At 48.5% G+C, this 27,642-nt stretch overlaps 2 protein-coding genes across 2 annotated transcripts; both read left to right on the top strand.

Moving 5' to 3' along the window:
• Positions 1-381: 381 nt before the first annotated feature.
• LOC131268769 (protein kibra) lies at positions 382-18,692 on the top strand. Its single transcript, XM_058271045.1, has 9 exons — positions 382-506; positions 14,173-14,474; positions 14,560-14,719; positions 14,793-16,591; positions 16,631-16,930; positions 17,272-17,566; positions 17,667-17,827; positions 17,899-18,223; positions 18,311-18,692. The coding sequence occupies exons 1-9, from the start codon at positions 382-384 to the stop codon at positions 18,690-18,692; spliced, it is 3,849 nt and encodes a 1,282-aa protein (XP_058127028.1).
• Positions 18,693-25,226: 6,534 nt separating this feature from the next.
• On the top strand, positions 25,227-26,393 carry LOC131269433 (uncharacterized). The gene is made up of 4 exons (XM_058271788.1): positions 25,227-25,406; positions 25,489-25,827; positions 25,890-26,204; positions 26,277-26,393. Exons 1-4 carry the CDS (start codon positions 25,227-25,229, stop codon positions 26,391-26,393), a joined length of 951 nt encoding a protein of 316 aa, XP_058127771.1.
• Positions 26,394-27,642: the final 1,249 nt, after the last annotated feature.

Below are 27,642 nucleotides of genomic sequence, written 5' to 3'. Positions count from 1 at the left end.
GCAAAAGCATACGAAAGCCAATTGTAAGCGTGGAAGAAAAAAAAGGAAAGTGCCCCGAGAGGAGTCAGACAGGCGCGAAGCAAGCAACAAAGCGGCGCAACAGCAGCAGGAGGAAGGAGTTACAGCCACTTGTGCCAGGGAGCACCAGCGCTTCACGTGCAGGCTCAGGGAGCCTCCGAACAGCGACTCCGGCATATCGCGCACGGTGGTTCCACTTCCGTCAACCACCCCGCCAATTTTCGCCAATCAGCCATCCGCCGTTGAGTGAAGCTAGAGAACTCTCCCTCATCCCTTCCGGTTCTTAAACCCTCCCCACCCCACCCCACCCCTCTGGACGTGTGCGCGCACCCACGTGTGCACGTACGAACGAAAGTGCGAATTATGCCAAAAAGCTCCAACAATGCAGATCTACCGCTTGGCTGGGAAATTAACACCGACTACGATGGCAAGGTTTACTTCATCGACCATATCAACAAGAAGACGACCTGGATCGATCCACGCGACAAGTGAGTAGCGTAATACGTAGAACAAAATCCTCCAAACCATACCAAAGGCATTGCCGTACTGTCGTTAGAGCAGATATGCACTAACTGACGTTTTGGAGCAGGGCATTTCCTCCCTGCCATTAGGCCTTATCCCGGGCTTGGTCGGTTGTTAAGGACTACAAAACTGAAGTGTGTAGAGCTAGAAGATGGCAAAACCGGGCCTTCAAACGTTCTGAAGACATATCATGGTACCATCCGGGCAAATATTCACCAATACTGGAATATCTGGATATTTTCCAAGCTACACTTGGAGCTCTTAAACCGTCCAGAACTGCTTCCTCTTGTCAGAAGACTTCGTTCTGACTAATTCTAAGACTAAGTAATATTTCGTAGGGGAATCCACTGTTTCGATGTTTGCTTATGTGGATCGAGGCATTCATAAACGATGTCAAGAAGTTCCAAACAGTTTTGAGAACTAATTCTGCAAGCAATTGTCTCAACTGGTGTTCTAACATTTATAGAAGATACGGCACATGATACAATGAGACTCGATCCTCAAAATTTGTACGTAGATTATTCTACTAGTAGGCGCAGTATCGAGGATGAATTTGCTTTCATTATATAACACAACTTTTGGGACATGTTGTTGGATACATCTTGCTGGGGAGGAGGCATAAAGTTCTAAGTAATTCCATGTTCATAACTAGATAGAAGATGGGAGTGCTTAAATAGGAATTTCTGGCGCTGTAGATGTGTAATACTCTGAGTGTATGAAAACAGACATTCTATGATGAACCCAGCTGCTGTCTCCAAATGCATCGAGTGTTCCCAAAGTAGCAGAAATGATCTAATATGTCGAATACTTGATGCACGAATACCTTGGGCGTTCCTTGCCAATTTCATTCTTCTGCATTCAATTTTAATCGATTGAACTAGGGCACACCGTGAATCATTGCTTCCACTTGCACAAATTACTCAATCGCTAGGAAAAAAAGGCGTACTAAACAAAACGATGACCCACGTACTTTGGTTTCGTCCACCGTCTTCAGTTTTGTAAGAGGTCAAACGCCAGCTTAAGGCGAGCGATAGTGTCTGCCGAGTTGGTTGAGTGTGGTTTTTTCCCCACCAGCCGTACGTTTTGTTTTTCCGCTTGCTGATTTTGGACTCCCCATCCTCCGATCCCCCCCCCCCCCCCCCCCCCCTTCCCTTTTGCAACCTATCAGTAATTTTCGATGACACCGACTTACACCGCGGTTCGCCGGACTCTCCCGCCTAGAATGGTCTGATTCCTAGGCACCGGTCTGCTTGGATTATACCAGAGACCGAGCCAATCGTTGCCGATGAAGGCGAAATAAAATGAAATTCTCGTTCGCCGCAAAAGTTCGATTTGCGTCTTGAACGGTTGCCTCTCGAACCTCCCCGAGCCTCGCCCCTCGCACTTTGCACGAATTTATGCGTCCCATTATCTCGCGTCGCGCACTCGAAAAACCGTTCGGCGGAGAATTTTCAGCGATGTTGTTTAGTCTTCTCTGCTCCGTTTGGTGCAATTTTTTTTCCCCCCGAAACTTTCTCGGAGCATGAAAGCATGTTGTGCGTTCGTTCCAACACACGGCGAGGTGGAGTTATCAAGCGTAAAATATAAAACAAAATCAACCAAAATAAGAGCGACAATTAAGAACGGGGCTCGTAAAAGACAATTTAAAAAACCAAAAATAAAAACTCCACTGATTACTGCGCGCAGCTCGTCGTGCGCGAGTGCAACTCTGAAGCGTTAATTTCTTTACGTTTTACTTGTGTTTTGGCCCTCGATCGGAATTTCAGCATCATCTCTTCAAATAGCGTCGGATCCACTCCAAAGTGCAGCATCATAAAAAGAAAACCCACAGAATCCCAGGAGAAAACAAAAAACACAGCACGAAATGGAATTCCAAACCAAGCAATATACCACCTACCGGGTGATATTTGTTTGTGCTCGTAACATCGTGTGTGTGATTCCCGCTCAAATGCTTGCAGGAAACATAAAACACATTTCGGGCTTCGCGATAAGGTGATTTAAAATTGCATCTACTAGAGTTCATTCCAGATAGTAGCACATTGATGAAAATAACAATTTCAAGTTTGCTTCCCATTATTAATGTTCATTTCCATCGATTTCTTAAGCAACTAGCCGAACGATTTATCACTAGTTATGTTTGGTTTCAAATTAATGTTATCAAAACCTCCCCAATTGCTCGTTATCAAACAAAACAGAAGACAATTAAGTTGTTCCCCGCACGCCTTTTCCGATGGCTCCTATTTTGTAATCGAAATAAATTGAATTTGGAATCGATTTTTCGATAAAAATGTTTTTTGCTGGACACAACAAAATGAAAATGTGCCAACAAGAAGAGTTCCTTGAAAAACACAAGAGAAATTTAACAATAGCATTAGGAAAACTGTGAACACTGTGAAGAAGTGATTCGAACACTGAGAAAACAAAAGGGTAACTGTAGTTGAAGTTCAAAATTGTCATGATAAAATGGATGAATGCATAATGTTAGTCATTTTGTGTGCATTAAGGTAAAGAGAAAACAACATTAACATATCACTATGTAGTTTTACCTTTTTCCAACTTTACTGTTTACTTTTCCATGGTTAGAAAATGTTTATCGCGTTCAAGAATGCAATCTTACGACGGTTTCAATCGATCGGAGTCCTAGTTGCATGTTGATCGAATTCATCCAAAGACACGTGCTTGGTGCAAACGATAAGCACGTTGGAGGACACACGCGGGGTTCCCGATTCACTTGTTGCGCTTCTTTGCAATCCTTCAAACCCTGTAAATTCCCTTTGGGAGTCGTCAGTGTGACTCGCCGGAATCGGAAAAGCCGGCTTCATATTTGACGCAGCGAGCAGCTCGGGCCAAGGGCGAAGTAAATTTGACACTTATGAACTTCATGCGGATGTGCGGGGTGAGGAAATGGGGAGGGGAGAGGAGGGAATGGACGTTGATTCAGATGGGTCGTCGAAGGAACCACGTTTTGCTTCCGACGTTAGGCTCTCTAACGCGTCTCACTTGAGTTGCCGCTGATTCAGACATGCAACAGAAAAGGAGCGGTAGACCTACCGGTGGGGGCGGAGAGGGGTTTTGGGTGGTCTGACAAGGCGTATCAATGAGCGGGAGAGGAGAGGGTGGGAGCAGTAAACAAGAAAAAAAAGGAAAAACCTCTGAGTAAACAATCAACACATTCCATTCTTATCAGCACACCTTCACCTTCTGAGCAACACTGCCCTCCTTTCTGCCCCCCGCTCCACCCGCCCGCGTGTCACACCGAAGTGTTTCATCAAATATCCTCTCCCTTGCCCTGCCCTGGACACTCCAGATACGTGAGGAAAGCACCGAGCACCATCGAGCGCGAGCGAGTTTCACTTTATATCAGTTTTATCAGTTTTTAAATAAGAAATATCTTGACTCGCCGCGGAACCTAGCCTCGGTGGGCGCACAGCACGACCCCCTTATCTGACTCCCACCACTTGCAGAAGGCCTCGCCTCGCCGCTTCCGCCCTTCCCATCCAGTGCAGCCCTCCCTCCTTTCGGTTCAGATATTATTCACCGCTCAAGAGTCCCTCCAGCACGATGGGGGCCATTCCAAGGAGGACCCCGCACATTGAGCGATGGTTCTTTAAACTCACTCTATCCATACACGACCACATTCCTCCCCCCCCCCCCCCTCCTCCACCTCACCACACTCTTACACATACTTGCACTTGCGTACCAAAGGCAAATTAGCATAATTGCCGTGCATCTCTTGCGGTTTGTTTGTGATGGAATTTCTTCCGAGATCCCGCTTCAAAGCACTCCCAGACAGGCGGCGCTGTCAACCCCTCCATCCCAGCATCCTGTTTCCCGTGCTGGGAGCTTTTCCGACGAGGCCGCAAAGGTCACTAAACTACTATCTCAAACCCAGGAAGCCGCCCTCGGATCGGGCACGCTTTGCCGGCAGGAACAGGAAACGGGGAATCAGTCAGCTGGCCGAAGGTTTTCCGTGGAGCGCAACGCAAAGGGATAACGGGATAAGGGTGGCCCTTTTTTCCTCACACGAGAAGAAACGGAACAGATGATGCGATTTTCCGTCCTAGAATATGGGCCCAAGGCACGTTCCTTCACGATCAGCCTATACATTGACAAAAGCTGAACCCAAGAATCTTTGGAAACTCACAAAATGTATAGCAATTGATAAGAACTTATCGTATTCCTTACATCTAATGCGTGTTTTCCAATTATGTGACAATTTTTACATGTGAAAAGAGCTCTTTTATCAGTAGAAAAGATGTCCAACCACCGTGTTGGGAAAATTGGGAAAGTTTTCCTGATCGGACTGAGAGAATGTATTTTATTATTTCGGCCCTCGCCTTCTCGTACTTGCGAGACCCGTCTTTCCGGCAGCCAAGAGGCATCTTTATCTTTTGACTCCGTTGTTTTTTTTTTTTTTCATTTGCTCCGCGTTCCTCGCGTTGAAATATTCATCTTTTGCAGCCAGCGCCTTATCGTATCGCTCGGGCATGTGTGTGTGTGTTCGTATGTATTCTGCAAACGACATATACGAGTGGAATGTGCCGAAGCAAGCCTGCTAATCAGCCAGAGACATAAGCACGAGGTGGACACGACTGTGAGGAAGGCACAACCCCGAAAAAAGATTCCAACGGAGGGCGAGAAGAAGCTCACATAAGACAGAACAACAACAGCACCAACAAGCTGGGGTGGGAGACAGCGGCCGGAACACGTTTTTGATAACAGACGTTTCGCAGAGAGGAAAAATAGCAATGTTGGGAATGGTTGATTAAGAAACAAAACAACCAAGCAAAGAAAGATGGCGGTTGGGCACCAAAATCTCTCGCTCGTGTGGTTTTTCGCGTGCGTGAGAATTCGTTGCAAAATAAGGGTTGCAAAAACGAGAACTGCAAACGAGGCTCCATTGCTCAGCGTTTGTTTGATGTTTCGTATTCTGATTGCAGATATCGTTTCGTTGGGTGGTTTTTTGTTTATGTTTTGACATACGGCCGCGCTTGGTGGACGCTTTGAATCGGCAAAGATTTGTTGTTTACCCCCTTTTGCGAAGCAGAATGAGAAAGGCTTCTACTTCTGCATGCGCTGTCATGAAGAAATGATTGAGAATCCACTGGTCGTGAAACATCCCGGACAAGGCTTTCAAACCTCCGCAAAGACAGAGAATTAAAAGCGCAATAAACATAGCACCAACAGGGTGTACAGAGGTAAGGGAATTAAATAAAAGAGACGGGAGAAGGGGGGGAGCGATCTGCGAATCAGTTTGGCAAATGAAGAGGCACCTGGTGGTGGTGGATTCGCGCCTTCATCTTTGCGCCTTCGCGCCGACATTCGCTACCCTGACCTACGACAAGAAGTAAGAAATGTGCAGTCCAAGAAACAAGGGAGGGGGGAGGAGGAATCGGATGGGAAATAAGAGGAAAGCATTGAAACATACACGAACGGGAAGTGGTGAGAGAGAGAGCGCGAGAGAGATGGAGAGGGGGGGGGCGAAATCTTGAGGATCTCCAAGAAACGCAAACGCATCAAGCAGTATTAGAAACAGTAGGAACGAAAAAAAAGGGCAAGAAAACGTCTTTATATCCGCGCACCTGCTTCTGCCCTTCCTCCCATCCCACATCCCTTCCCATCCGACCTTCTACAAGCTTCTCGCGACCTGATAATGAATGAATCTTTCGCAACTCCTGCAGGCACACACACCCGACTTCCTTTTAGTTTCGTTCTCCTCGCTTTATGTTGTATCCTCAACACGAACAGTCGAAGACGGGCAGACAATGAAGCGGCTAAAAGGCCAACCCGCGCCCCATTATGGGGAGGGGAGGGATGGCGGGTACGATGAGCCCAGAACAGTGCAACAGGTTGCGGTTATAAACAGTTGCATCGTTGTTTCGCAGCTGCATCAAAGGAAGGCGTTAAAGACGAGCTTCTTTTCTCCTTCCTTTAGCAGTCTTCTTCGACAAACAGATTTTAATATCGTTGTTTCTGTGATTGTGTGTGTGTGTGTGTGAATGTCCCTTCTTTCCCTCCCCATCGTGAGTAGCTGGGTAGAGAAAGACGGGCGCCTTTCCAATCCCTTCTAGATCCCCCTTTTCCGGGCGGAGTTCATTGACAGAATAAAACCTTCTTTTCTTTAGTTTCACTGTTCACTCTCTCCCCCCTACCCTTCGCGCCCTTTGTAGATGCTTCGTTTGTATTGGTCCATTAGCACATGCATTTTAACGCAAGTTCAAATATGCACTTCACACATATACGGGGACAGGGTAGCAAATGCACTGACAAAACAAACCCAAGATCGATGTGAAACTAAAAGCCATCGGGAAAAAAAATAAAGAGAAAATAACAACAGAAGACTAATTACATAAGGAAATATCTTAAGTAAAGATGCAAAACTACAAATAGCAAGAACAAGAGAAAACGGGAAACGCTTGGTATGACAAACAAAACGAGAGCGCTAACGAACCAATTCACAAACGAAACGAAAGTAGCAGAAAGGACATTTCTCTGTCACTTTGGTCTGTACAGCGCTAATCCTATGCAAACGTAATCGAAATCTTGCGCCTTCGCTCATACGGTTCCGGTGCCACGCACTTGAAACACGCTTCCTGTTTGTTTCGTTCCGCATTTGCTCTTCATCGATCTTGCGATCACCTTGGACACATTTTCCCTTGTGTTATCTCCTTACTAACTATTAATCCCTCTTTTTAAAGCATAGATCTTTTTCGATACTTCCTAGTAACTCTTTTGTGAGTCACAACCTGTACTAAGAGTCACTTTTAATACAAAACCAATAGAAAGGAAAAATTCTAAAGCAAATTATTCCATTTTAAAATGAAACATAACAAACAAACAAATTAATAACAAACCAATCAAAAGGCAAAACAAAGACAAACAAAAGACAATCGACCCAAATACCACTGTGCAAAGTAGAAGAAACTACCCGAAAGAAAGAGTTAGGTGGAACTCTAGGCGTCCAATGTTCAGCACATCTGTAGCATCACCTACTTAGAGATGAATGTCGCCGTTAAGGCGCAAAATCTCTTAAATAAAAAAAAAAAAAAAAAAAAAAATGTAGCATCACCTGGTTAGGTAAAAGCCTCCACACCAGAGGGCCCTTCCATTCCACTATCCCGCGTATCCTTCGCATCCGTTTTCCACCCTTTGGCATTTTTTAAATGATTTTTCTGTTTTTTCTTGTTTAACGCTATTGGCTGGAAAACGCGATGGAGGAAATCCAGAATTTATTATCCAGTGCGCGGTAGTTGCTTGAGGCTCGATTTCCGTCGTCGAGAGCATCCGGCCTCGACAGTTCGTCGGTGTGAGTTGAGAGTTGGGGGGCAGGGCAACCAATGGACGGAGCTCTGCTGACGACCGGCCAGCACACATTCTTGCCGTGTTATTGACCCGTTTGTTTGGAATAGTTTTCTTGGTCAGAAGACGCCGCCAACGATGGCGACGACGACGACGACGATTTGTTTCCCTCTGCTTGTGTTTTCCGTTCTGAAGGTATTTTTATGTTTTTTTGCTGCTGTTGTCTAGTCCACTAGCAGAAAGGTGGGAAAAGGGTGGAAAAGAGGGCGGGTGGGAGAGAATGAAGGGACCGCGGGAAAGGTTCATTGGCCGCGCGTTCTTTTCACCGGCGTCCTGTACCACTGTTGTCTGTCGTTCGCTTGTGCATCATGTTTTATCATATACCTTTTTGTTTTTCCCTTCCACATTTGCTCTATCTCGCTCACTTACATACACACATACACACACATACACCCATACATGTTTCACCTTATTCCATCTTTTGCTAGCGAAGGGCTTTTGGTATTTCCCTCTCGCGTTTGAGGCTTTTCATTCTCCGGTTTTCTTCTATTCCGTAAGGGTGATTGTTGCTGACGGTAAGATATTTTTCACCCATACTTATTTCCCACATTCGCGCTGTTCATTCACCGTTCCTACCGATCGGTTTGATCTTGTTTCTTTCTCCCTTCAATTCCACCCTTTTTTTCATTTCAATTTTACTCCTCTTTCCTATTTTCACCCGCTTATGCATTTATTGTGCATTCCCAGCGTTTGGTTGCATTGGTTTACTGTTTTTTTTTTCTTGGAGCAAACAGAAAAACAGATGGAATGAAGGGAAAGATTGAAGTTTTCCCACAACATCCCCCACCCCCTCCCTTCTAAGAATGGTGTCGCACTGCCCTTCGTGCCAACGTGTTCGCGTGTGGGTGGGAAAAATGGGGAAAATTTTGAACTGGTGACATAATTGTACGCCACATTTCCTTCGGCCTTTTCTGGCGATCGGCCAGCCACTCGTCATCGGGGAAAACCCAGACCCACTGCAATGACGGACGGCTTTTCTTTGTGCCGAAGAGTGTGTGTTTGTTAGCAAGGGCCGTTGGTTCGGTGGAAAAATAAAATAAACGGGTGTACACATCTAATTACAAACAGCTTTAGGTCTATTTGCCCACCCCCAACTCGGGAATGACGGCCAATGCCGCATTTAGAGCGAGTGAGAACCTTGGAATGAATGATTTACGATGTGTCAGAAGGGAAATTAAATCGCAAAAATTAACGTAAGCTTTGTTAATATTCACATCGAAACGAAGGCAGTTAGATGATATATTTTGGCAAGCGACTTCAGTGCAACCCGTTGAGCACTTGCGAAGCGAAATATTTTTCTTCCAACTCTACACGAGTTGTAGTTAATGTAAAGGCATCGAACTCAATGCAAAAACAAAAACATGGAATAAATATGATTTGAGTCTTTGAGTATTTCTTAAGATCAATATCATTAAATAAATATGTTCCTGGTGCATAAGAAAGGAATAAATAGCACAGACTGGGATGGTGATCAAGACAGAAGTGCACTATGAGCAAAGGATTAAAACTTCCTGGGATTAATTGAGCATTAAAGAAGGAAGTTAAAGATGTGTTTAATAACACACAACCTCCCTATCCGAGTTGGAATGCAGATGATAATTAAAATAAAAGAACACGCGCATACGGTGTTCTATCCACGAAGGATAACTCCTCTGCCCGAGCAAGGTTTTCGATGCGTTGTGCGTTGTGGGTAGCAAATTCCAACGATGTGCAATTTATGGCCCAACTCTCCCGGACAACAAGTGGTGTTTTCAAATTTGATGACCAGGACCTCGATTTACGACCGACGGCGACGGCTTCCACTTCGCGAGAGGCCAGGCATCGTTTATTTTAATTTCACTGCCTGCATTTTGCTGCGTTTATGACCTCCGGCTCCCACATCCCCCCTGCACACAGACCCCTTTGTTTTATGGTTTTAGTTGCTATTTTACAGCAAGTTTTTGGTTTTGTTGTTCACTTCGCATATCGGTCTGCAGTAGTTTCTGCAGCCGAGGATGATGAGCACAAGAGGTGGCTTCTGGTGGTGCCTGGTGTTACGCAGCGCCGAAGAAATGGGATGAGTGGGGGGAGGGGGGGAGGGGGGGGGGGTGAGCAAGGGGGTAGTTGCATAGTGCGGCCATCACTACTTTATTATTGGCTCTCGAGGTTCCTCCGGTTCACGGGTCGTAAAAAGGCGTTTTATGATTTGCGTCACCCTTTTCTGAACCCCTCCCCCCCCTCACTTCCCCATCGTTGCACCACAAGTGCATCGCGATGCTTGCAGCTGGCCGCACATTCTCCTCTTCCTCCCCCCCCCCCCCCCCCCCCCCCCCCCCCCCCAAGGACCCACACATGCAGATGTGGCAGATGATCGCGAAAGAGCTTAGCCATTGAGCCTTGCCATTTCGCGCAGAAGTCGGCCCAGGCCAGACGAGCCAGGCGAATAAAAGTAATAAACTTCAAAAAGCCAACCAGACAGGTGGAGGGAGAAAGAGGGAGAGAAAGAGAGAGAGGGAGAGGGAGAAAGAAAGAGATGCGGAGAAGGCTATGGTGGCGCGCTGACATGAAAACAACTTTCTGTTATTTGTTCGCTAAAGCGTTAATTAAAGCAAATGTTGCCCGTATTCCCCCTTGCGGTGTCGTTACGCCTCCCCCCCCCCCCACTCCTTTCCCTGCCCTGCCACTAAATTCCTCCACGTTAACCGCATCCTTTTCTGCACTTTACTTGCGCAAAACCTCCCCCCGATCGCCCCATCATCTAACGTTTGTTGTTCCTTTCTTTTGCTTCTTCCCTTCTCTTTTGCTCTTTATAATTAATCGCCTGCGTCTTGGCAATTTTTATGTTTGAACATTTTTTATTTTTTTTTGGTTTGTTTCCTGCTTATTCCCCACCCACTTTCCCACCCGGTTCGTCCGACCCCGTTCCAAACGGGACACATTGCAACTGGCGCGGGATTATTATGGTAATAAAAATGTGCACACGATATATAGAATGCAGCGAAAGATGGGTCACCAGCTAGGTCGTTAAAATGAAACAAACGAAAAAAAAAACACAAAACGAGACATACCATCACGGCAGCAACCCTGGCCACCCCCCACCCACCCCCGACGGCGTTTTGCGGACGGCGCCTTTTTAATCCTGGCCGCGCCATGCGCCAATCCGGTGAATGTGTGGTTATTTTATTTGCCTTGCGCAAACCAACCGACCTCCTCCCACCCCCCCGGCGCACCCATGCTCAGTGGCGTTTATTTAACCCCCCGCACACTAACCCCCCCACCCCCTCACCCCGGCTGGAATCCGACAAGGCGCGTTTCTCGATGTCACATCTTCATTAGAGCTAATTTCCGGTTGCCCATCAAATCTCATCGTTTCGTCGATACAACCCCTCCACCTCCTCACCCCTTCCTCTCCTACACACTCGTGACCCACCTCACCACTTCTTCGCCTCCGGTCGGGTGGTTTAATTCTGCCAAACGATTTCTTTTCCCCGGTTTTACTTGATGATATGAGCAAATGTAACTACTTTACTGAACTGCTATGAACAGTTGACAAAACTCTTTACTTTTTCTATAAAATTATGCTGTTTCTTTTGAAACGCACAACGCAAACGAGGTGCGAGCAAATATTTGATAAAATTGTAACTCATTGTTTTGTACCCTTGACACCAAAATTGTCCCTTAAGTTTGTGTTAGCATGTCCTCTGTAAACTAGATATTTTGTAGAAAGCTCTTTTCTTGAAATATGGAAACCAATTCGTCCATTCGCTGCGAGCAAACGGTGGTCCGCGGGAGGACAATCCTGTTCACCGCCCGCCCGTCCCAAGGAGGTTATGCTGAGGGTGAACCGTTTTGTGAACCGTGAATACGTTTGTATCGGTGTGTGTGTGTGTATGTGTGAGTATTCCCGATCTGGGGTCTGGTTTTGATAAGCAGAACATAAAAATTCCGGAACGCGCCAAGTCCGGTTATGCTTTTTTTCTTCTTTACACAACATAGTTTCCTACTTCTCCTTTCCCATCTTTCCATACTTTTGGGAAGGGAAAAAAGAGGTCGCAAGAAGCAGAGGAGAAGGAGAAGCTAACTGGAAGGGTGTCGTGTGGACGTGGACTATTTTTCCATCCTCCCCAATCACTGCCGACCGTTCTTCTTCCTTGTTTTTTTCCTTTGCGCTCCGCTGCGACTTTGCGTGTATTATTTTTACTTTCGGACTGTCACCTTCCATGCTGCAAGCGGTATGCTTTCTGGAGTCGCGAATTCTTCCCGCTGATCTCGTGCACCGCTTGCCCACCTGCCCCGCCCTGTCCCGCCCTTTGTATTAATTTCTTGCCCTCGCTTTTAATTAACGATTCGTCGTTTCCGGTGCGAGGGTCTCCGGGGTCCGGGTCTGCAATTACCAGCGCGCAAAGTGTTGCCACAGTGGAAAACAGGTTCGCACGCGCTTTTGGTGGAACCGAGTTGATTAGAACAACCCAGCGAATGTGTGCGTGTGTGTGTCTGTGTGTCCCTTAATCCCGCAACCAATTGCGGTTTAACAAATGCGTTCTGGAGAGTTGTCTTTTTAGACGGGTACCACATAATGCTTCTTAGAGAGCACCACAACTGGCAAAGGGCAAAGAATCGGTGTCAAATCCTCTTAATTTCATCTAGCTACAATCATGAATTCTACATTTCATAAATGCCCTAATGCTGTTTGGCGAAGGAAGAGTTCAGCGATGGTCTATACGAGTTGCCAAATCAATTACCTGAGTACTTGACTTCAAGGATGGGATTCCACTACGTACCAGCGGTACCGATGCGTCATACTATGCACAACATGCTCTCGCCTATGTTTCGCAATGACCCACAGTCGTCATCGCTATATATTCCCACAAATATATACGTATGTTCGGCTGCAGCTGGGACGGCAAGAACCTTGCACTAAATGTCGAGTGTTCGAGCCAACCGCCGCCGCTCGGTTGCGGATATAGTCTTCTGAGTCACTACTCGCTTCTGAGTATTTATGTGTGCGGTTTCAGTTGTTTCTTTGTTGTTTACTTTCTTTCCGCATCTATTTTGCTGCTCGGTCCAATACTTCCTTGCGGTCCACCGGTCACGAGCAACGCCGTCCGCGGGCAGGAGAAGAAGTTTTGCTTGTACCGTATTGCGGGTCAATAGAGCTGGCGAGTTTGAATAGTGGAGTTCCCGAAATAGAAACGCCAATGCACGCCAAATGCACTTTTCAGTGCCGCCAAAGTTTCCGGCATGGACGGCGCCAAAGCGATATTGTTCTCTCGCAAATGCAACCCAGCGTAAATTAGGGCAGCGAGGAAGCATGGACTGCGTAGGGGTGTGAAGCGAGCGGGAGGGGAGGGTGTATAACTCGACACTAGTTTAATTTCAACCAACTCCACCGGGCACTGGTCTCGGGAGAAAAAAGCAAACGTAAAAATGTTACATTACGCAAAGCAAAGCGTACGATAAGCTGAGTCCACCATAACCTCAACTACTTCACATGGCTACCGCAGAGACACATGTCAAACTGCAATCATCATCACATCATGGCGGAACCTTCCAGAGTGGTCGGTGTTCGGTGTTCATCACACGCGGCCCGTGCAATATTTGGTGGATAAAAATAAGGTTCCCCCGCATAGCATACAACAACCGCACATACCGCACCGTCGTTCGCCTATCGAGCACACACCTGCACCACCATCTTCGGCGGAAATCTGTCCCCGGTTGTTGGGACTTGGATAAATATTTGTCCGCCCGAGTCTGCGTCTGGGAAAATATTTGGCATTCCACGGGCTGTTTTTCTTCTTCGTCGTCTCGCCCATTCCACGGCATTGGTTTATTGTTTCTAGTCTCAAGTCTTTCCTGCGGATGGAGACTCCCTCCCCGTTTGATGGCGGAACGCTGGGATGGTTTGGGATGGTTGACGAACGGATCACTCTGTTCATCGTAAATATGTATCATGGCGTGCAGGGTTCGGAACGCTCTGCGACGCGTAGCATAAGCGTAGGCTGGTCGGTTGCAATGTATGTAATTGTTTTGGGCATTCTCAAATCAAGGAAATGGCGTCTCAGAAGAGGTTGGAGATGGCATACACTACAACAGATTAGTACCAATTAGACCGGGGGCACATGTTTTTTGTTTTTGGGATCGTGATTCATTGAGCTTCTCGTATGGTTATTTTGGTTCGCGGACTGATGGTGGTGATTGAACACGGTTGAATCATCATCTGAAGAAGTTGTTCCCTAGACACAATGGTGAAATATTCGGTTTCATTCGAAACTCCTCCCTCCTTTCCTATGTTAGGCATACGAAACCGGAAACGTTCGCCGACTGCATCGGTAACGAGCTGCCTTTTGGCTGGGAGGAGAGCTACGACTCGCAGATCGGCACCTACTACATCAACCACAACACGCAGACGACCCAGCTCGAGGACCCCCGGTTGCAATGGAAGAGCAAGCAGGACGAGATGCTGCGCGAGTACCTGTGCTCCGCACAGGACACACTGGAGGCTAAGAAGGAGATCCTGAACGTCAAGACGCAGCGGCTACATCTCGCGCAGGAGGAGTACAACCACCTGAATGCGCTCGCCGCGAGCCGCACGAGCTGTACGTTACGTGTACGCCTCTTCACCTCATAGGACGTTACCTAACTCTCTCTCTCTCTCTTCTCCATTCTCCCTCCCTCTGCTAGTGTGCTCCTCTACAAGCTCGTGCAGCACCAAGTTCGATCCGGAGTTGCTCCGGGCCGATCTGGCCATCGCAAAGGAGCGTGTCTTCCGGCTCAAGAAGGAACTGTCGCGGATACAGAAGGAGATGCGTAGTACTCAGAAGGGCGTCGACACGCTGGCAAGGTAAGGCCGTAGTCAGTAGCAAACGACGCGCACGATGGGCCATCGTTTTCACACGTGGTGTTTGTTTTTATAGTGTGGAGCAGAAGCTGAACTCGCACGTGAACGGCTGCTACAACATCAGCGAGGCGCAAGCCATCATGGAGGAGGTGAAGAAGATCCAGAAGTCATTGATCACCGGCGAGCGGGAGAAGAAGGAGCTGATGAAGAGCCTGGCGCAGGTGAAGGACGACCTTACGCGGCTCCAGCTGCGCCAGGAGAGCCCGGACGCATCAACGTTCAATCTAGCGCAGGACCGCATCTGTGCAGCCTCGCAGACCGACCTCTCGTCGGAGAACTTCCCGATGGGGGCGCGCGAGATGGCGAAGATGCGCCAGCGGTACGACGAGTGGCGCAAGCGCGTCAAGGAGATCCAGGAGCAGCTGGCAGCACTGGAGGAGAAGATCCGGCCGGGTGAGCTCGAGTCGGACCAGGACCGGCTGTTGCTGTTCCAGGAGAAGAAGCAGCTGCTGCTGGAGTACCGCAGCATCACGCCGAAGTCGCGCTCGCAGACGGAAATGCGCCGCATCCAGAACGTGTGCAAGCAGCTCGAAGCGGACCTCAACATGGCGTACGAGGAGTCGAACCAGTGCATCGCCAACCGGCTGAAGCTGCACGAGGAGAAGCAGGCGCTGTTGCAGCAGTTGCTCGAGGCGCTGAAGGAGTTTACGCACCTGGAGAACCAGCTCAAGTCACTGTCAGCCAGCACGCTGTCGATCAGCAGCAGCTCCAGTCTCGGCTCGCTGTCGACCGCATCGAGCAAGGGTTCACTGAGCGGGCTCAGCTTCACCGACATCTACGGCGATCCACTGTCGGCCGAGCCGCAGATCGACATGGTCGACATGAATCGGCGCGTCCAGCGCTTGTTCCACCCCAGCTCCGAGGTGTCGCTGTCCCCACGCAGTAGTCTCTCCGCCGAGACGCCGCCCGCCTCACCACTCAAGCTCGACTGGGCGATGGCGGCTGCCGCGGCGGCTAACGGTGGTGCGGCGGCAGCGGCCGTGGCGGCTGCGATTGCAAAGAGTGGAGCGATGGCACTGACGGCCGCCACCGCCCCGAGCTATGCGTCGGCCGTGCCCAGCTACGCCGTCGCCACGTCATCCAACGCGACTTCGGCAGCCGCTGTTGCAGCCGCCGAGTACAACCTCGACCGGCAGCGGCTGGAGGAGCAACTGCAGGAGCTGAAGATCCGCCAGCTCGGCATCGCCGGCCCACTGTCGCCGATCTACGAAAAGCCCTCGTACCTTGACATCGCCCCCGCCGTACTGCTCAGCCGCTCGTCCTCCACCTCCAATACACGCTCCGTCTCCACGACCGTGAGCGACGAATCCGTGGCGGGCGACTCGGGCGTCTTCGAGGCATCGCGGGCGCCACTGCTGGCGACCAAGGAGTGTGCGCAGGTGCAGATCGGCATCCGCTACTCGACCGGTGACTCGACACTGTGCATTGCGATCGAGCGGGGTAGCAATCTGACCGCACTCTGCCTGCCCGACGGCTGCCAACTGTACATCCGGGCCATGCTGCTGCCTCCCGGAAGCGCCTCGGTGAGTGCGGGCGCGGGTGCCGGTGTGGTGCGCACCAACACCGTGACGGACTTTGCCCGACCACTCTTCAAGACACTCCTGCTCGTGCAGCTGCCGCTCGACAAAGTATACGCGAAATCACTGCACGTCAAGGTGATGGTGCTAATCGGACAGCGCGAGGACTGGGTAGGCAGTGCGCAGATCAGCCTGGCCGAGTTCAATCCGGCCGATGCCACCAGCCGCTGGTACAACATTATCAGCCGCAAGTCAATGAACGAATCCGAGCTGCTCGAGGGCGGCGCAGCGGGCAGCAGTAGTGCCACCGGAAGCTACGCGCAAAGTCACGGCGTAGCCGGTATCAAGGAGGAGTCATCCGACGAGTCGACGATCATCTCGTCGCAGACGTCCACGCTGACGCGCAACCAGGGCCAGGAGGAACTGCAGGCCGTGCTTGAGATGGTGTACGACGAGCTGTCGAATGAGGACTACGAGGAGGAAGAGGACGACGAGGACGACGAAGATGATGAGGACGACGAGGAGGATGGCGGAGAGGACGTGGAGAATGGCGCGGGAGCTCGATCGCAGAAGCAGACTGTCGTGCAGCGGCAGCAAACGGACGACGAGCTGCAGGAAGATGGTTGCGCTTCAGCGGGTTAGTATTCGCGAGGGTGCAACTTTTAAATCTGAGTCATTACAGTCACGAGGTTCACTATCTACAATTGTTGTGTCTTGACAACTCACTCCACCTACAGCATACAACAGACTTCAACAACTAAGTCACTTAAGGAATTCTTCCACCTAGCCATGTCATTACAAGACTAAGAGCACTACGAACGTACATTTTCATACTCGTCTGACTATTGGTACTAAGCCTGCACAGATAGGCATATGAAGAATTCGACTATGATAACTAGGACTATGAAATGTCATAGGCTAACACAAAAGTATGGCGCAATATCCTGTGTTGTAATACCTACTCATTTTCACTTACAGAAGCCACCGAGCTAATGATACAAGAGTACATGAACAGTGTGAAGGAGCAGAGCAGTAGTGTCCCGGGGGTAGTCGAAAGCCTCCCGGAACCGGTGGAGCGTGTGGATAAGGAGACCAACACCGAGTGCGCCTTCCTGCCCGAGCGGAGCCGCCGGCGGTTCCCCGATCCCAACTCTATCAACCACCATCATCACCCCCACCATCAACACCAGCACAGCCATCGCTCGTCAACCATCGAGGAGGGTTCGGTTGTCGACGATCGGCTGGTGAAACGATCGCAAACGTTTTCGCCTAGGTGCGTCTAGTTGGACTGTTCGGATCGGTTGTTTCCTGTTCGCCTAATGTAACGTTTTTTTTTTATATCTTTTCTTGCGTGCCTTCGTGTCACAACACAGTGCCGTTGCAAGCAAGACGCGCTACATCTGCCGGCTCAACCGGAGCGACTCCGACTCGGCCATGCACTTTAACAACCAGGTGACGCCGCACCCGTTCAAGCGCGGCTCGGTGGAACGGCGCTCGTTGCGCTACCACAATCGCGTGTCGAAAATCTACCACAGTGAGTGTTTGTAGGTTTGGGGCGCTAGGGCCGGTGTACTAATTAAGCATGGATTTTCACTGTACCCGTAGAAATGCACCCGGCAGTACCGCGCACCAGCCTCGATCTCGAGCTCGACCTGAAGGCGCAACAGACGAAGCTCGAGACGCTGACGGACGAGATTGGGCGGCTGCGGGAGCTTAAGCACCGGCTGGAGCAAGCACGCGACAACAACGACGTGAAGGTCGCGGCCTGGGCGCTTGAGAACGAGGACTTCCTGCGCCTGGTGAAGACGGTGAACGCAGCCACGCCGGAGGAGCGCCATCTGGCCAAGCTGCTCATGAAGACTTCCAAGGAGATCTACAAGCTGCGCAAGACGAAGGTCGGCAAGGGCAAGCTCGATTCGATATCGTTCAAGTGAGTAGTCCCTCCGAAGAAGTTCGTCCGATCCGGCGTCGGTTGAACGACTCATTTAAAACCATTTTTTCCCCCATTCGCTTGTAGGGAAAAGATGGCGTTCTTCACACGCCGCGGCGTTTCCGTACCGGAGCTGCCGTCGGAGATATTCCAACCTCAGTCCCAATCGCAGTCGCAGCAGACCCAGTCGATCCAGCAGGACGGGTTCGATCAGCTGACACCAGATTTGGTGGAAACGAGGCTGGGAGCGTCGTTTCGCTCGATAGCGGCGGCGGCTGGCAAGCGCAGTTCGTCGGAAAGAGGCGAAGACTACGGTGGCAGCACCACGCCGACCAACAGTGGCGAGATGCAGACGACGTCGACCGGCACCGGGACCGACGGGGACGCCATGGACGACCATCGCGGTTCGGATCCGTCGTCATCATTCTCGTACAGCGACGTCGACCGCACGTACGGCGTTGAGGTGTGAGCGCCGTCCGTGGCCTGTGTCTGTTATTAGATTGTTGTTTTTTTATTTTATTTTAACGTTAACGTTAATTAGACTTTCCATTCTCCCCCCAATACACCCGTGTAGCTAAGCGCCGCTCGAGTGGCCGAGATAGAGATAGAGAACGGGTATGCATCATCCCCTAAAACGCTGCCAGAAACGATGAAAAACTCACCGGGAAAAAAAAAAGATTAACACTATATGACAAGTAACGGTCGGGAAGGAAACAACTCCCCGGTCTTCGGTCCTAAGGACTTAATTAAGATTACTATAGAAATTTCTCCTACATTAAACACATACACACACACACACAAACACACACACACACACACAAGGGAATGATAAAAGAAGTCTTGTCGAATGAGAATTTCTGAACAGCGCAGGCAAAGAAAATCCCATTTATAGGAAAACAAAAACCCAAAAGTAGTACTACAAATTCAGGAAAAACAGACTAACGCTCTCAAACACATACCACACACACACACACACACAAAAGCACGCGCGCACGCACGTAGACAAACGCGACAAGAACAAAACAACAAAAGAAGATTGACCAAAGGTCTTGCATGCATTTAATCGTTAAGTGTAGGTTGTTTTCCCTTTTTGGTATATATATATATATATTTTTTTTTGCTCTTTAAGTAATGATTATTATAATTTTACGTTACGTTAGTGTCGCCTAAACTCGATAGGGAACCTTTCGGACACTCCGCTTTCTCTCCCGCCCTTCACGCCCTTTCTATTACACGTACAACATGCAGCGAGTGGAGCTTAGATGGAAAAGCAACTTATATGAACTCGATTGGCATTTTGTTACGCCCTACTAAGCATAAGAAGAATGTGCACGTGTTTGTGTATGTGTGTGTATGTAATTTAGGGACACTTTGACGGACACATGAAATAACGTGATGGAAAAGTGTCCTTCCGTTCCTTTCTCTTTCTCGAAAACACTTATTTCCTTTCTAGAGGGCAACGCGTATATTAGTGTTAGTTAAGTGCAGCACCAAGTCCCTTTTTCCTACTTCTTACTCTTTTTCTTTGCGAATGAGTTTGGCAACGGGAGCGAGTAAGTGTCGATCAATGTTCTATTTCAACGAGAAAACTGGAACACGGATAGGGACACGCTAGTAGACGAATCGAAACGTTAGCCAGCTGCGTGTGCGTGCGTGAGTATGCCCAAAGAGAAACACAGCACGCCAACAGGCAATATCAGACACAAACCGCAGTAGGGCATAAAGTAGAAACATGAACAAACGGGGAATCCAAAAGACTAGGACACGAAAGAGGATCAATCGAAAGGAAAACAGGTATTGGGGAGGGAGAGAGAGAAAGAGGGCGCAAAAAGGGCAGCATCCGGTTTGTGCGTGCGTGCTAGTGTGTTGTGTGTGTGTGTATGTGTGTGCGAATGGGTGGGGCGTGAGTGGGAGCTGCTGGGGTTTAGTTTTTCTATATAAGAGTCAAATCCATACGTGCAATAGCGAGAATATCTTCAAGTTTGTTACATCTGATTATTTTTATTCTAATTATATTATTCTTATTATACACGATTATTATTATTTTAGTGCTAGTGTAGAACTATTCGATTATCACACGGCTGAGCCTCTCTTCTTCCCCATTCACGTTATAGTAACACACACACACACACACACACACACGCATAGACACACCAGGCATACATACAATTGAGCAAGACACAACATAGCAAACGTAATGGCATATAGTGGTAGGATGCCTTAGAGGATGGAAAGGATTTTAATGGAAATGGGAGCACCAGGAGGTAGTCATACACACACATACACACACACACGCACACACATACATAAAAACATACAAACAGCAAAGCATACTAAAGCCGAGCCTTTGGCGGAAGTCTCTCATAGTGTAGACGGATGTTAAAAAAAAAATAAGCGAAAGTGGAAGGTTCGCAAAAGGATGCAACCTGAAGAATCTAAGCGAGTTAAAAAGTACGGAGGGAATGTGTGCTTTATTATTTTATTATTATTAACTTTTTTGGTAACGATTAACCGCAAGCAAAGCAAACAACAAACGAATGCAAAAAAAGGTGGAAAGGGAGATTAGTTTAGGGATGGACGAAAGCTAACCTTTGGGGGGAGAAACACACTGTGCCGTTGTGTTTTGAATGTTTGAGTGGTTGTGCGTATCTGTCGTTAGTAAATCGTGCGCGGAAAGCCTAGCTGGTAAGGAAACATTAATAGGAAATTGTTTTTTTAATTAATTCTGCTGCCGAGAAATGTTGGGGGCAGTTGGGGTTCAGTCGAGACCATCATTATCATCAAATATGTGCCTTAGTAGTAGCAAGCCGGGAGAGAAACGTTGCTGTTGGGTTGCTGTTATTGGTAACGAAATGAATTAGGAAATAGAGGAGTTTCCACGAAAGTAAAATGAAGCGTGGCGGAGGATGAGATATACATACACGTTTGTTTTATGTGGAGGAAAAACCGAAGATAAAACAAAAACAGAACTAACGTGGTGTCAAGTGGAAGGATCAGGTGTTGTAATTGATTTTATGCAAATTTTAAACGTAATACTAGGGGAAAGCAGCAGCGGGGCGAAGGGAACATGATAGCTAACCTCCACGCCAGTGTTAGCAGCAGAGCTTTAGCAAAGAACGGCGGAAGTAGGAACGGAAAACAGAGCTCAGTCATAGTTGTGTTGAAATTGTTTTAAGAGAAGCGATACAAGCCAGCAAGCACGAAACGAAAACAAAAACAAAAAACCGGGCGTAAAAACTCACTTCTAGCAGGCAAACTTATTTGCGTAATAAAGAGCGAACCACAAACTTTAGAGAGGTATATATACATACTAATATATATGTATATAGTTTCATAAACAAATACATATACAGCATATATAAACGTACTCCTATAGTGCAGCTTGTTTTTCCTTTCCCTTGAGTATTATGCTACGTTTTATACATATTTGCCGAGCGATTGTTTTTGAATGCAATGTTTATCTATTTTGTAAAGCGTATATCAGAATGAAAGCATGCACAAAACTTCGATCATTTGACGGCAATAGCCGTCTATTTTATCTGGAGTGCATTTGGTGCATGAAAAATATGAACATTTTTTCAAATGTATTTTCTTCAAAACTAACAGACTTCCGGATTCCATCTGGAGGGTACCAGCGATCCGGCAAAAGCTACCTGTCCGTCTCGGCTACGTATCGAAAATAGAATTTCCCGCAGAGAATGTGGCGTACATCTGGAGTTTACCTCCTCCTCGGGCCTTTGAAGTCTTCCGCTAGGGCAACTTAGACGGACAACGGAGGCGAACGTACCTACGACAACGGACGAAAAAGTGTCCAAAAATTTTTCCGTACCAGCCCCGGGTTCGGAATGCTGCACTCTCCCTTCGGAGGGAGATGTTTTCCGCCTGCGGATTGCACATTCTTCACCTCCCAAGTGGGAAGGGGGTGCTCTATTAATAGATTTGGAAAACAATTTTATTGACGGTTGGGTTTGTTTTTTCCCCATTCCGTTGGAATGCTTTATTGCATCTTTATTTCGCCGCGTGAGTCACTCGCGGTGTGTTTATATTCCTCCAACGACATGACACCTTATAAATTGTCGTTTGAAAATAAAATCTTAATCATGCACGAATGCCACCTGAACGGATGCACACGTACTGCCTATGCATTTATGTGCCATCGAGCATACAAACACACACACATGGCATGGGAGAAAATTGGGAGACATTGCCCAGCAAACCCCGAAATGTATTCCCAAACCTGTGTGTTGATTATTTCTGTAAGCCACATAATATTTTGGAAAATGGAATTTTAACCAAGCTAAGTTCCGATCGCCCCTGATGGCGTTTCGGAATGCAATAACAATTTCACAAGCATCACCACACCAACGCTCCGGAGGCATTTTCCCGATGTCGTCAAGTGTGAGTTGTGAAAAGTTTTCTTCTCTAGCCTACTCTCATTTCATTTTTCCATTGAAAGAAAAACCTGCGATCGTCACGTGCCGTGATAATATGATGGGCACGCGTGTAGGTGTTTGTGTCTGTTTGATTCGATATTTCCATCCTCCGCCGGAAAGAAAAAAAAACGGTGGCGCGACGAAGAGTGCCGTGCGTGGGTCGGCGCTGGAAAGGGAAAAAAAACACAAGGAAAACCTCGGCCCGGGAAAAGGACGCAGGCGCAAGCCTCGTACCGTCGTCTATGTCTTCATATCGATGCATGCGCGCGTGCGCCAATCGTGGCCTTTCTGCCGAACGTGTCGGTGTAATCACACCACGGCACAGTGGTTAACCGGGATGGACAAAACCCGCAATACCTCCGGCACATTTGGGAAATTGGGAACATTTTGGAGCAAATTATTTTAGAGTCTTTATCGCTTGCAATAAAATGGATATGAAATTTTGACAATATAATTTTCGCAGGTGTGTGCGCATTTTTGTCCCGAAAAAGATGTCAATCGAACGCCGTGACAACCTGATGCACCCGGTGGACGATGACACCGGTCGGTGCGGCTCAGTCGACGTCGGGCACATTCCACCATTCAGCATTCGGTACCCTCCACACATACGCACACTATCCGCCTTCCCTCAAGGACCCCGGACCCGGGACGGACAACAGCGCCGAAGAAAGCTACCGAAAGCAGACAGACTCAGTAGCGGAGCACTAGTGGCGCAGTTTGGTTCGTCCGGTTGGTTCGGTTGCGGCTTCGGAACAGGCAGGCACACACAAACACACACCCACCACACCTCACCAGCCCGGGAAACGCGCGCGCGGCCATACCGAAACCGTGATCCGGAATTCCAGTCAACAAAAGAGCGTGGAGCCGCAAGCCGTGGTGAGTACAGCAGCCTGGAGCTTCAACAATTCGCTTCGATGAGAAGCGTTATGTACCACCGAGTAAGGGGGAAGAACATTGACATCCGAAAGAAACATCCTCAGTTCCAGCCCATCGGAGGAACATCGGAGCCACTGCAATACACCACAGTGCGGTTACTGGTTTTTCTTGCTAGCACAACCCGAACCGTGCGGAAGTGTATGGTCCGGGAAAACTTGTACAAAAACTGGGAAAACAAGCATAAATGAATCGCAATCAACCGAGGAAAACGCAAAACCGATTCAAAAGGGAAAGGTTACCAAATCTTATCCTGTGACCGCTCGTGTATGTGCATTGGTTGGATGTCTTAAAGATCTAGTGTGTGACAGATGCCTGCGCGAATGCGAGTGTACTTCAGGCCTACGTGCTACAGATTGACGTATAAACGAACCGAAATGGACCAACGGCATTAGAATCCCCAAAAAGGGCTTTAAAAGCGAGCGAGAAAATCTGAAGGACTAAGTTCTGAGCGGCACAAATAACCGGCATCGTGTGCTTATGTGAGTTCCGTGCCTTGCTATCAGGCACCGCGGTCACCGGTGTCTTGCGTGAGTGCGTCCGTTCGCCTACCGTATTTTTTTTCGGAAATCGGGAGCGCGGAAAATTGGGGACCCTAAAAATAGCGACCACATGCCCACACGGCACGGACTCGACACACGGACGGGCGGTTCGAAATTGGGTGAAATTTTGAGCAGGAACGGAGAGGGGAGGACGTCTCAGGTGCACCGAGACACCGAGGTTTAACGGACTGTGTGCAGGAAGGTTCTGGCCCATTTAGACAGCGCAAACCCTCCCGCCGAGTGCACCATAAAGGTGGATGCATGTGGTTTGGAGGTAGAGAGGAGAAGGGGAAGAAGATGGGGGTGAATTAAGCCGGCATATGTGTCGCCAATTGCGGAAACCCCTAGCGACAACCGTCCGTCATTACTCTAACTCCGTCATCCAATTGCAGACGGTAAAAATTGAAGTTAGCTTGAGAAAGGCAGAATGTCAGGAAGTCTACCTGTAAGTCGGAACAGTGAAGGGAAAGTGCAGGCAATTTCGTTCTTTTGACAATGCACATGTCTTTTTAAGGTTGGTTTTTGATGGGGATCGCAACGGTTTCATATCTTCTATCTCTGTCTGTAACACATGGTAGGCTGGTAGGAAGATGTGTTTTGCCGAATTCCGAGCAGAACACAGCACGCTATAAATAGAGCACGGGACACAACATGGCAGATGGGATCGCGGAACAAAGCAGCAACAACGGTGGTGAGGGATGGGAGGAGAGAGAGCTCTCCGCTCTTGCCAAAAAGAAAAACATCTAACTAAAACCCAAATCGGCGCACGACTGAGGCGTGACGGTTTTAAAGGTGACAACTCGTGCCGGTTGTGAGCGTGGCAATGCCCTCCGGGTAGGAACTGGCGTAGAAGTAACGGGATGACATAGAGTCAAACATTCTGGCGAAACTAGAGTATAGGAGAGACAGAGAAAAACGACAGAAGGAGTACTACGCCATTTAGTAAAACTAAGTGGGTGTCAAACCGAATATCCAAATTACAGGCATCCAAGGTATGGCCGTAGGTTTTACTCATGTTGGGTGTCTCTTCCACCACCAGGAACTCAAGGAGGTGATACCAGTGCGGAATAGAAGTCTTCAAACCCGGTACTAGCAATGTCAGATACCGAGGCGGAGTTGGCACACGCCAGCACAAACGGAGGCCCAACCGCAAACGGTTCCTCCCCTCACCTGCTTCCCTCACAGAAGGTCCTCGAGGAGGAAGAAGCGGAGCGACTGGCGGAGGAGGAGCGAAAGCGCAACCGCGAGCCCCCGATCATCTTCAACGAAGTTGACGTGAGTAGCTAGATGAAGGTCCGATCCCCGTTTCGAAACATTAAATTCCTAACTGTGGGTTTCCGGTCCGGTGTGTCTACAGTCGAAGCTCGAGTTGGAACGGCTGGTAGACTTTGTCGACGGTAAGCTGTCTGAGGAGGAGCAGGAGGCTGTCGACCAGTTGCACCAGTATCTGCTACTCGGCGAAGGTGCCTGGACGTTCGGTGACTGCTTCCTAGTGTTCGTGGGCCGCATCTTCCGCGACCAGACGTGCTTCTCCACGGACGTGCGCGTACATCTGCTGCGAGCGCTGGCAAACGCCGCGCTCAAGGAAGACATCATTCTGCTACTACACCAGGACCGCAAGGAGCACGTTCTGATGAACTTTGCCCAGGACATCGACCGACACCCACCAGAGGAGCAGCAGTCGATCGCACTCTTCGTAAGTATCACGCCGTACCGAGAGGAAGATTACTATTCAGCTTACTACTATCGCTTCTACAGATGTGTAACCTGTTCGAGAACAACAACGCATCGGAGTGGCTACTGTATATCTCCGAGTGGAGCTACAATGGTCAGACGACATCCAACATTCGGGCGACGACGAAGGTGGCGGTCCACTGTCTGCTCGCCACCTGTCCCCGCCTGCTGGACATCGGGACTGCGCTGGTGCACAACATCGCCTGCAAGGAGGTGAAAACGGTCGTGTTCGACGACGTCGCGGTCGAGATCTCGATGGCGCTACTACAGTTCTTCAACAGTTCGCCGACCGAGGAGCACCTGTTCCGCACGATGAAGGCGCTGGCGAAGTTCGTGCAGGCAAGTACCTCCGAGCCAGACACCGATAGCGAAGTGCCCACCAGGCTAATCAGGATCCCCTTTTTCCAACAGGTTTCGCCGGATGTGCCGCAGTTCGTGCAGATGATCGGACCGCACCCAAAGAACTTCAAGGGCAAAAGCGAACGGGTGGATGTACTGATCGACCAGATCAGCAAGAAGATACGCTGAGCAGGTCGCGTACAGTACTGCTACATCCAGGTGCACCGTCCATAACGGATCGGTTGCACTGGCCTACCCGTTGTTCTAAATTTACCCAACTCGCCACCACCCCGCATCACTGCGCACGTTTGCGTAGGTTGATCTACTTGGTGTGGGCGTGAACTCCAAAGAGGTTTCAACACACGGTGCACTGACGGCAAGCATTTCGTTTTCTTGCGTTTATTTTCTTTTTGTTTTGTTCCATAACCTATCATAAAATTGGCCTTTCCGCACTAGCTGGATCCAAAAAGGCAAAAACGCATGCGGCAGATAAGATGCCGGCAAACTAGATTTAAATCCCAACACTTAAACAAAAATAGCTGAAAATGAAAAGATAAGGAAAGAGGGAGAGAGAGTGCATTGAGATGAAAACAAGGTACAAACGTGCAGTTACACCTTCCATCAGGACGGGGGCGCAGGACCAGTAACGATTGCATTAGTTCACTGTGAGGCAGCAGCATTTTTAATTTTTCGTCTCATCTACTCTTTGCCCTTACTTAGTACTTGGTTTCGATTCTAGAGAATAGGTGTTTACATCTTTCCTTCTCTTGATGTTGGTGCGGACACTCTAGACGCTTTCCAACGGAGATGTTTTGAGTTTTGAAGAATGGCCCATTTGTCATATTTCTAACATATCTAAACGATCAGCACAGCAAGGCTTTGGCTGCTGTCGTAGATCTTCTTCTTAGTTTTTCAGATTCGATCGGGCGCTTATGTAGAAGGGTAGTGAAATTAAATTGCAGTTAAAAGAAGGAAGCAAGCGACAAGCAGCTTTTATCAAGATTGATACTATATAAAGAGACACAAAATCGCTAGATGAAACATACAAAAATTAAGACGAAGACCGACAATGAAGAAGAGGAGAAGTTACAGTAACCTTTAATTACGTACAATAAATAGATGATGTGAAAACAGTATGGTGTGCGTTCGTAATTCCCAATCATCAGATAAAATCTAACAAATACTGAGAAAGAAAAATGTCTAGAACGCAAGAGTTAACCGAGATACTTCAGGGTCGACAGTAGCATCTTTTACGCACCTGCCCAAACAGTGACACTACCCTCGATATCGCGGCACATACGCACACGCACAGTAGCACTGATTTAAAACGCATATCAACCAACAAGAAAACGGAGAAGCGAAGGACGAAGGGCAGATTATAGACCCTAACCTCAATTTGCTGTCCATTAGATGCAGTTCCGGGAACGTCGGTGCATTG

Source organism: Anopheles coustani, chromosome X (genome assembly GCF_943734705.1).
Source record: "Anopheles coustani chromosome X, idAnoCousDA_361_x.2, whole genome shotgun sequence".
NCBI classification, from domain to species: Eukaryota; Metazoa; Arthropoda; class Insecta; order Diptera; family Culicidae; genus Anopheles; species Anopheles coustani.
This window is presented reverse-complemented; position numbering and strand designations above follow the sequence as displayed.

Bases quoted from the DNA above. Each gene is read 5' to 3' on its own strand.
- LOC131268769 (XM_058271045.1), top strand. From the start codon at position 382: ATGCCAAAAAGCTCCAACAATGCAGATCTACCGCTTGGCTGGGAAATT. The intron at 16,592-16,630 runs GTAGTGCCACCG...GTCACGGCGTAG, and splicing joins GGGCGGCGCAGCGGGCAGCA to CCGGTATCAAGGAGGAGTCA. The intron at 17,828-17,898 runs GTGAGTGTTTGT...CTGTACCCGTAG, and splicing joins CGTGTCGAAAATCTACCACA to AAATGCACCCGGCAGTACCG.
- LOC131269433 (XM_058271788.1), top strand. From the start codon at position 25,227: ATGTCAGATACCGAGGCGGAGTTGGCACACGCCAGCACAAACGGAGGC. The intron at 25,407-25,488 runs GTGAGTAGCTAG...GTGTGTCTACAG, and splicing joins TCATCTTCAACGAAGTTGAC to TCGAAGCTCGAGTTGGAACG. The intron at 26,205-26,276 runs GCAAGTACCTCC...TTTTTCCAACAG, and splicing joins CGCTGGCGAAGTTCGTGCAG to GTTTCGCCGGATGTGCCGCA.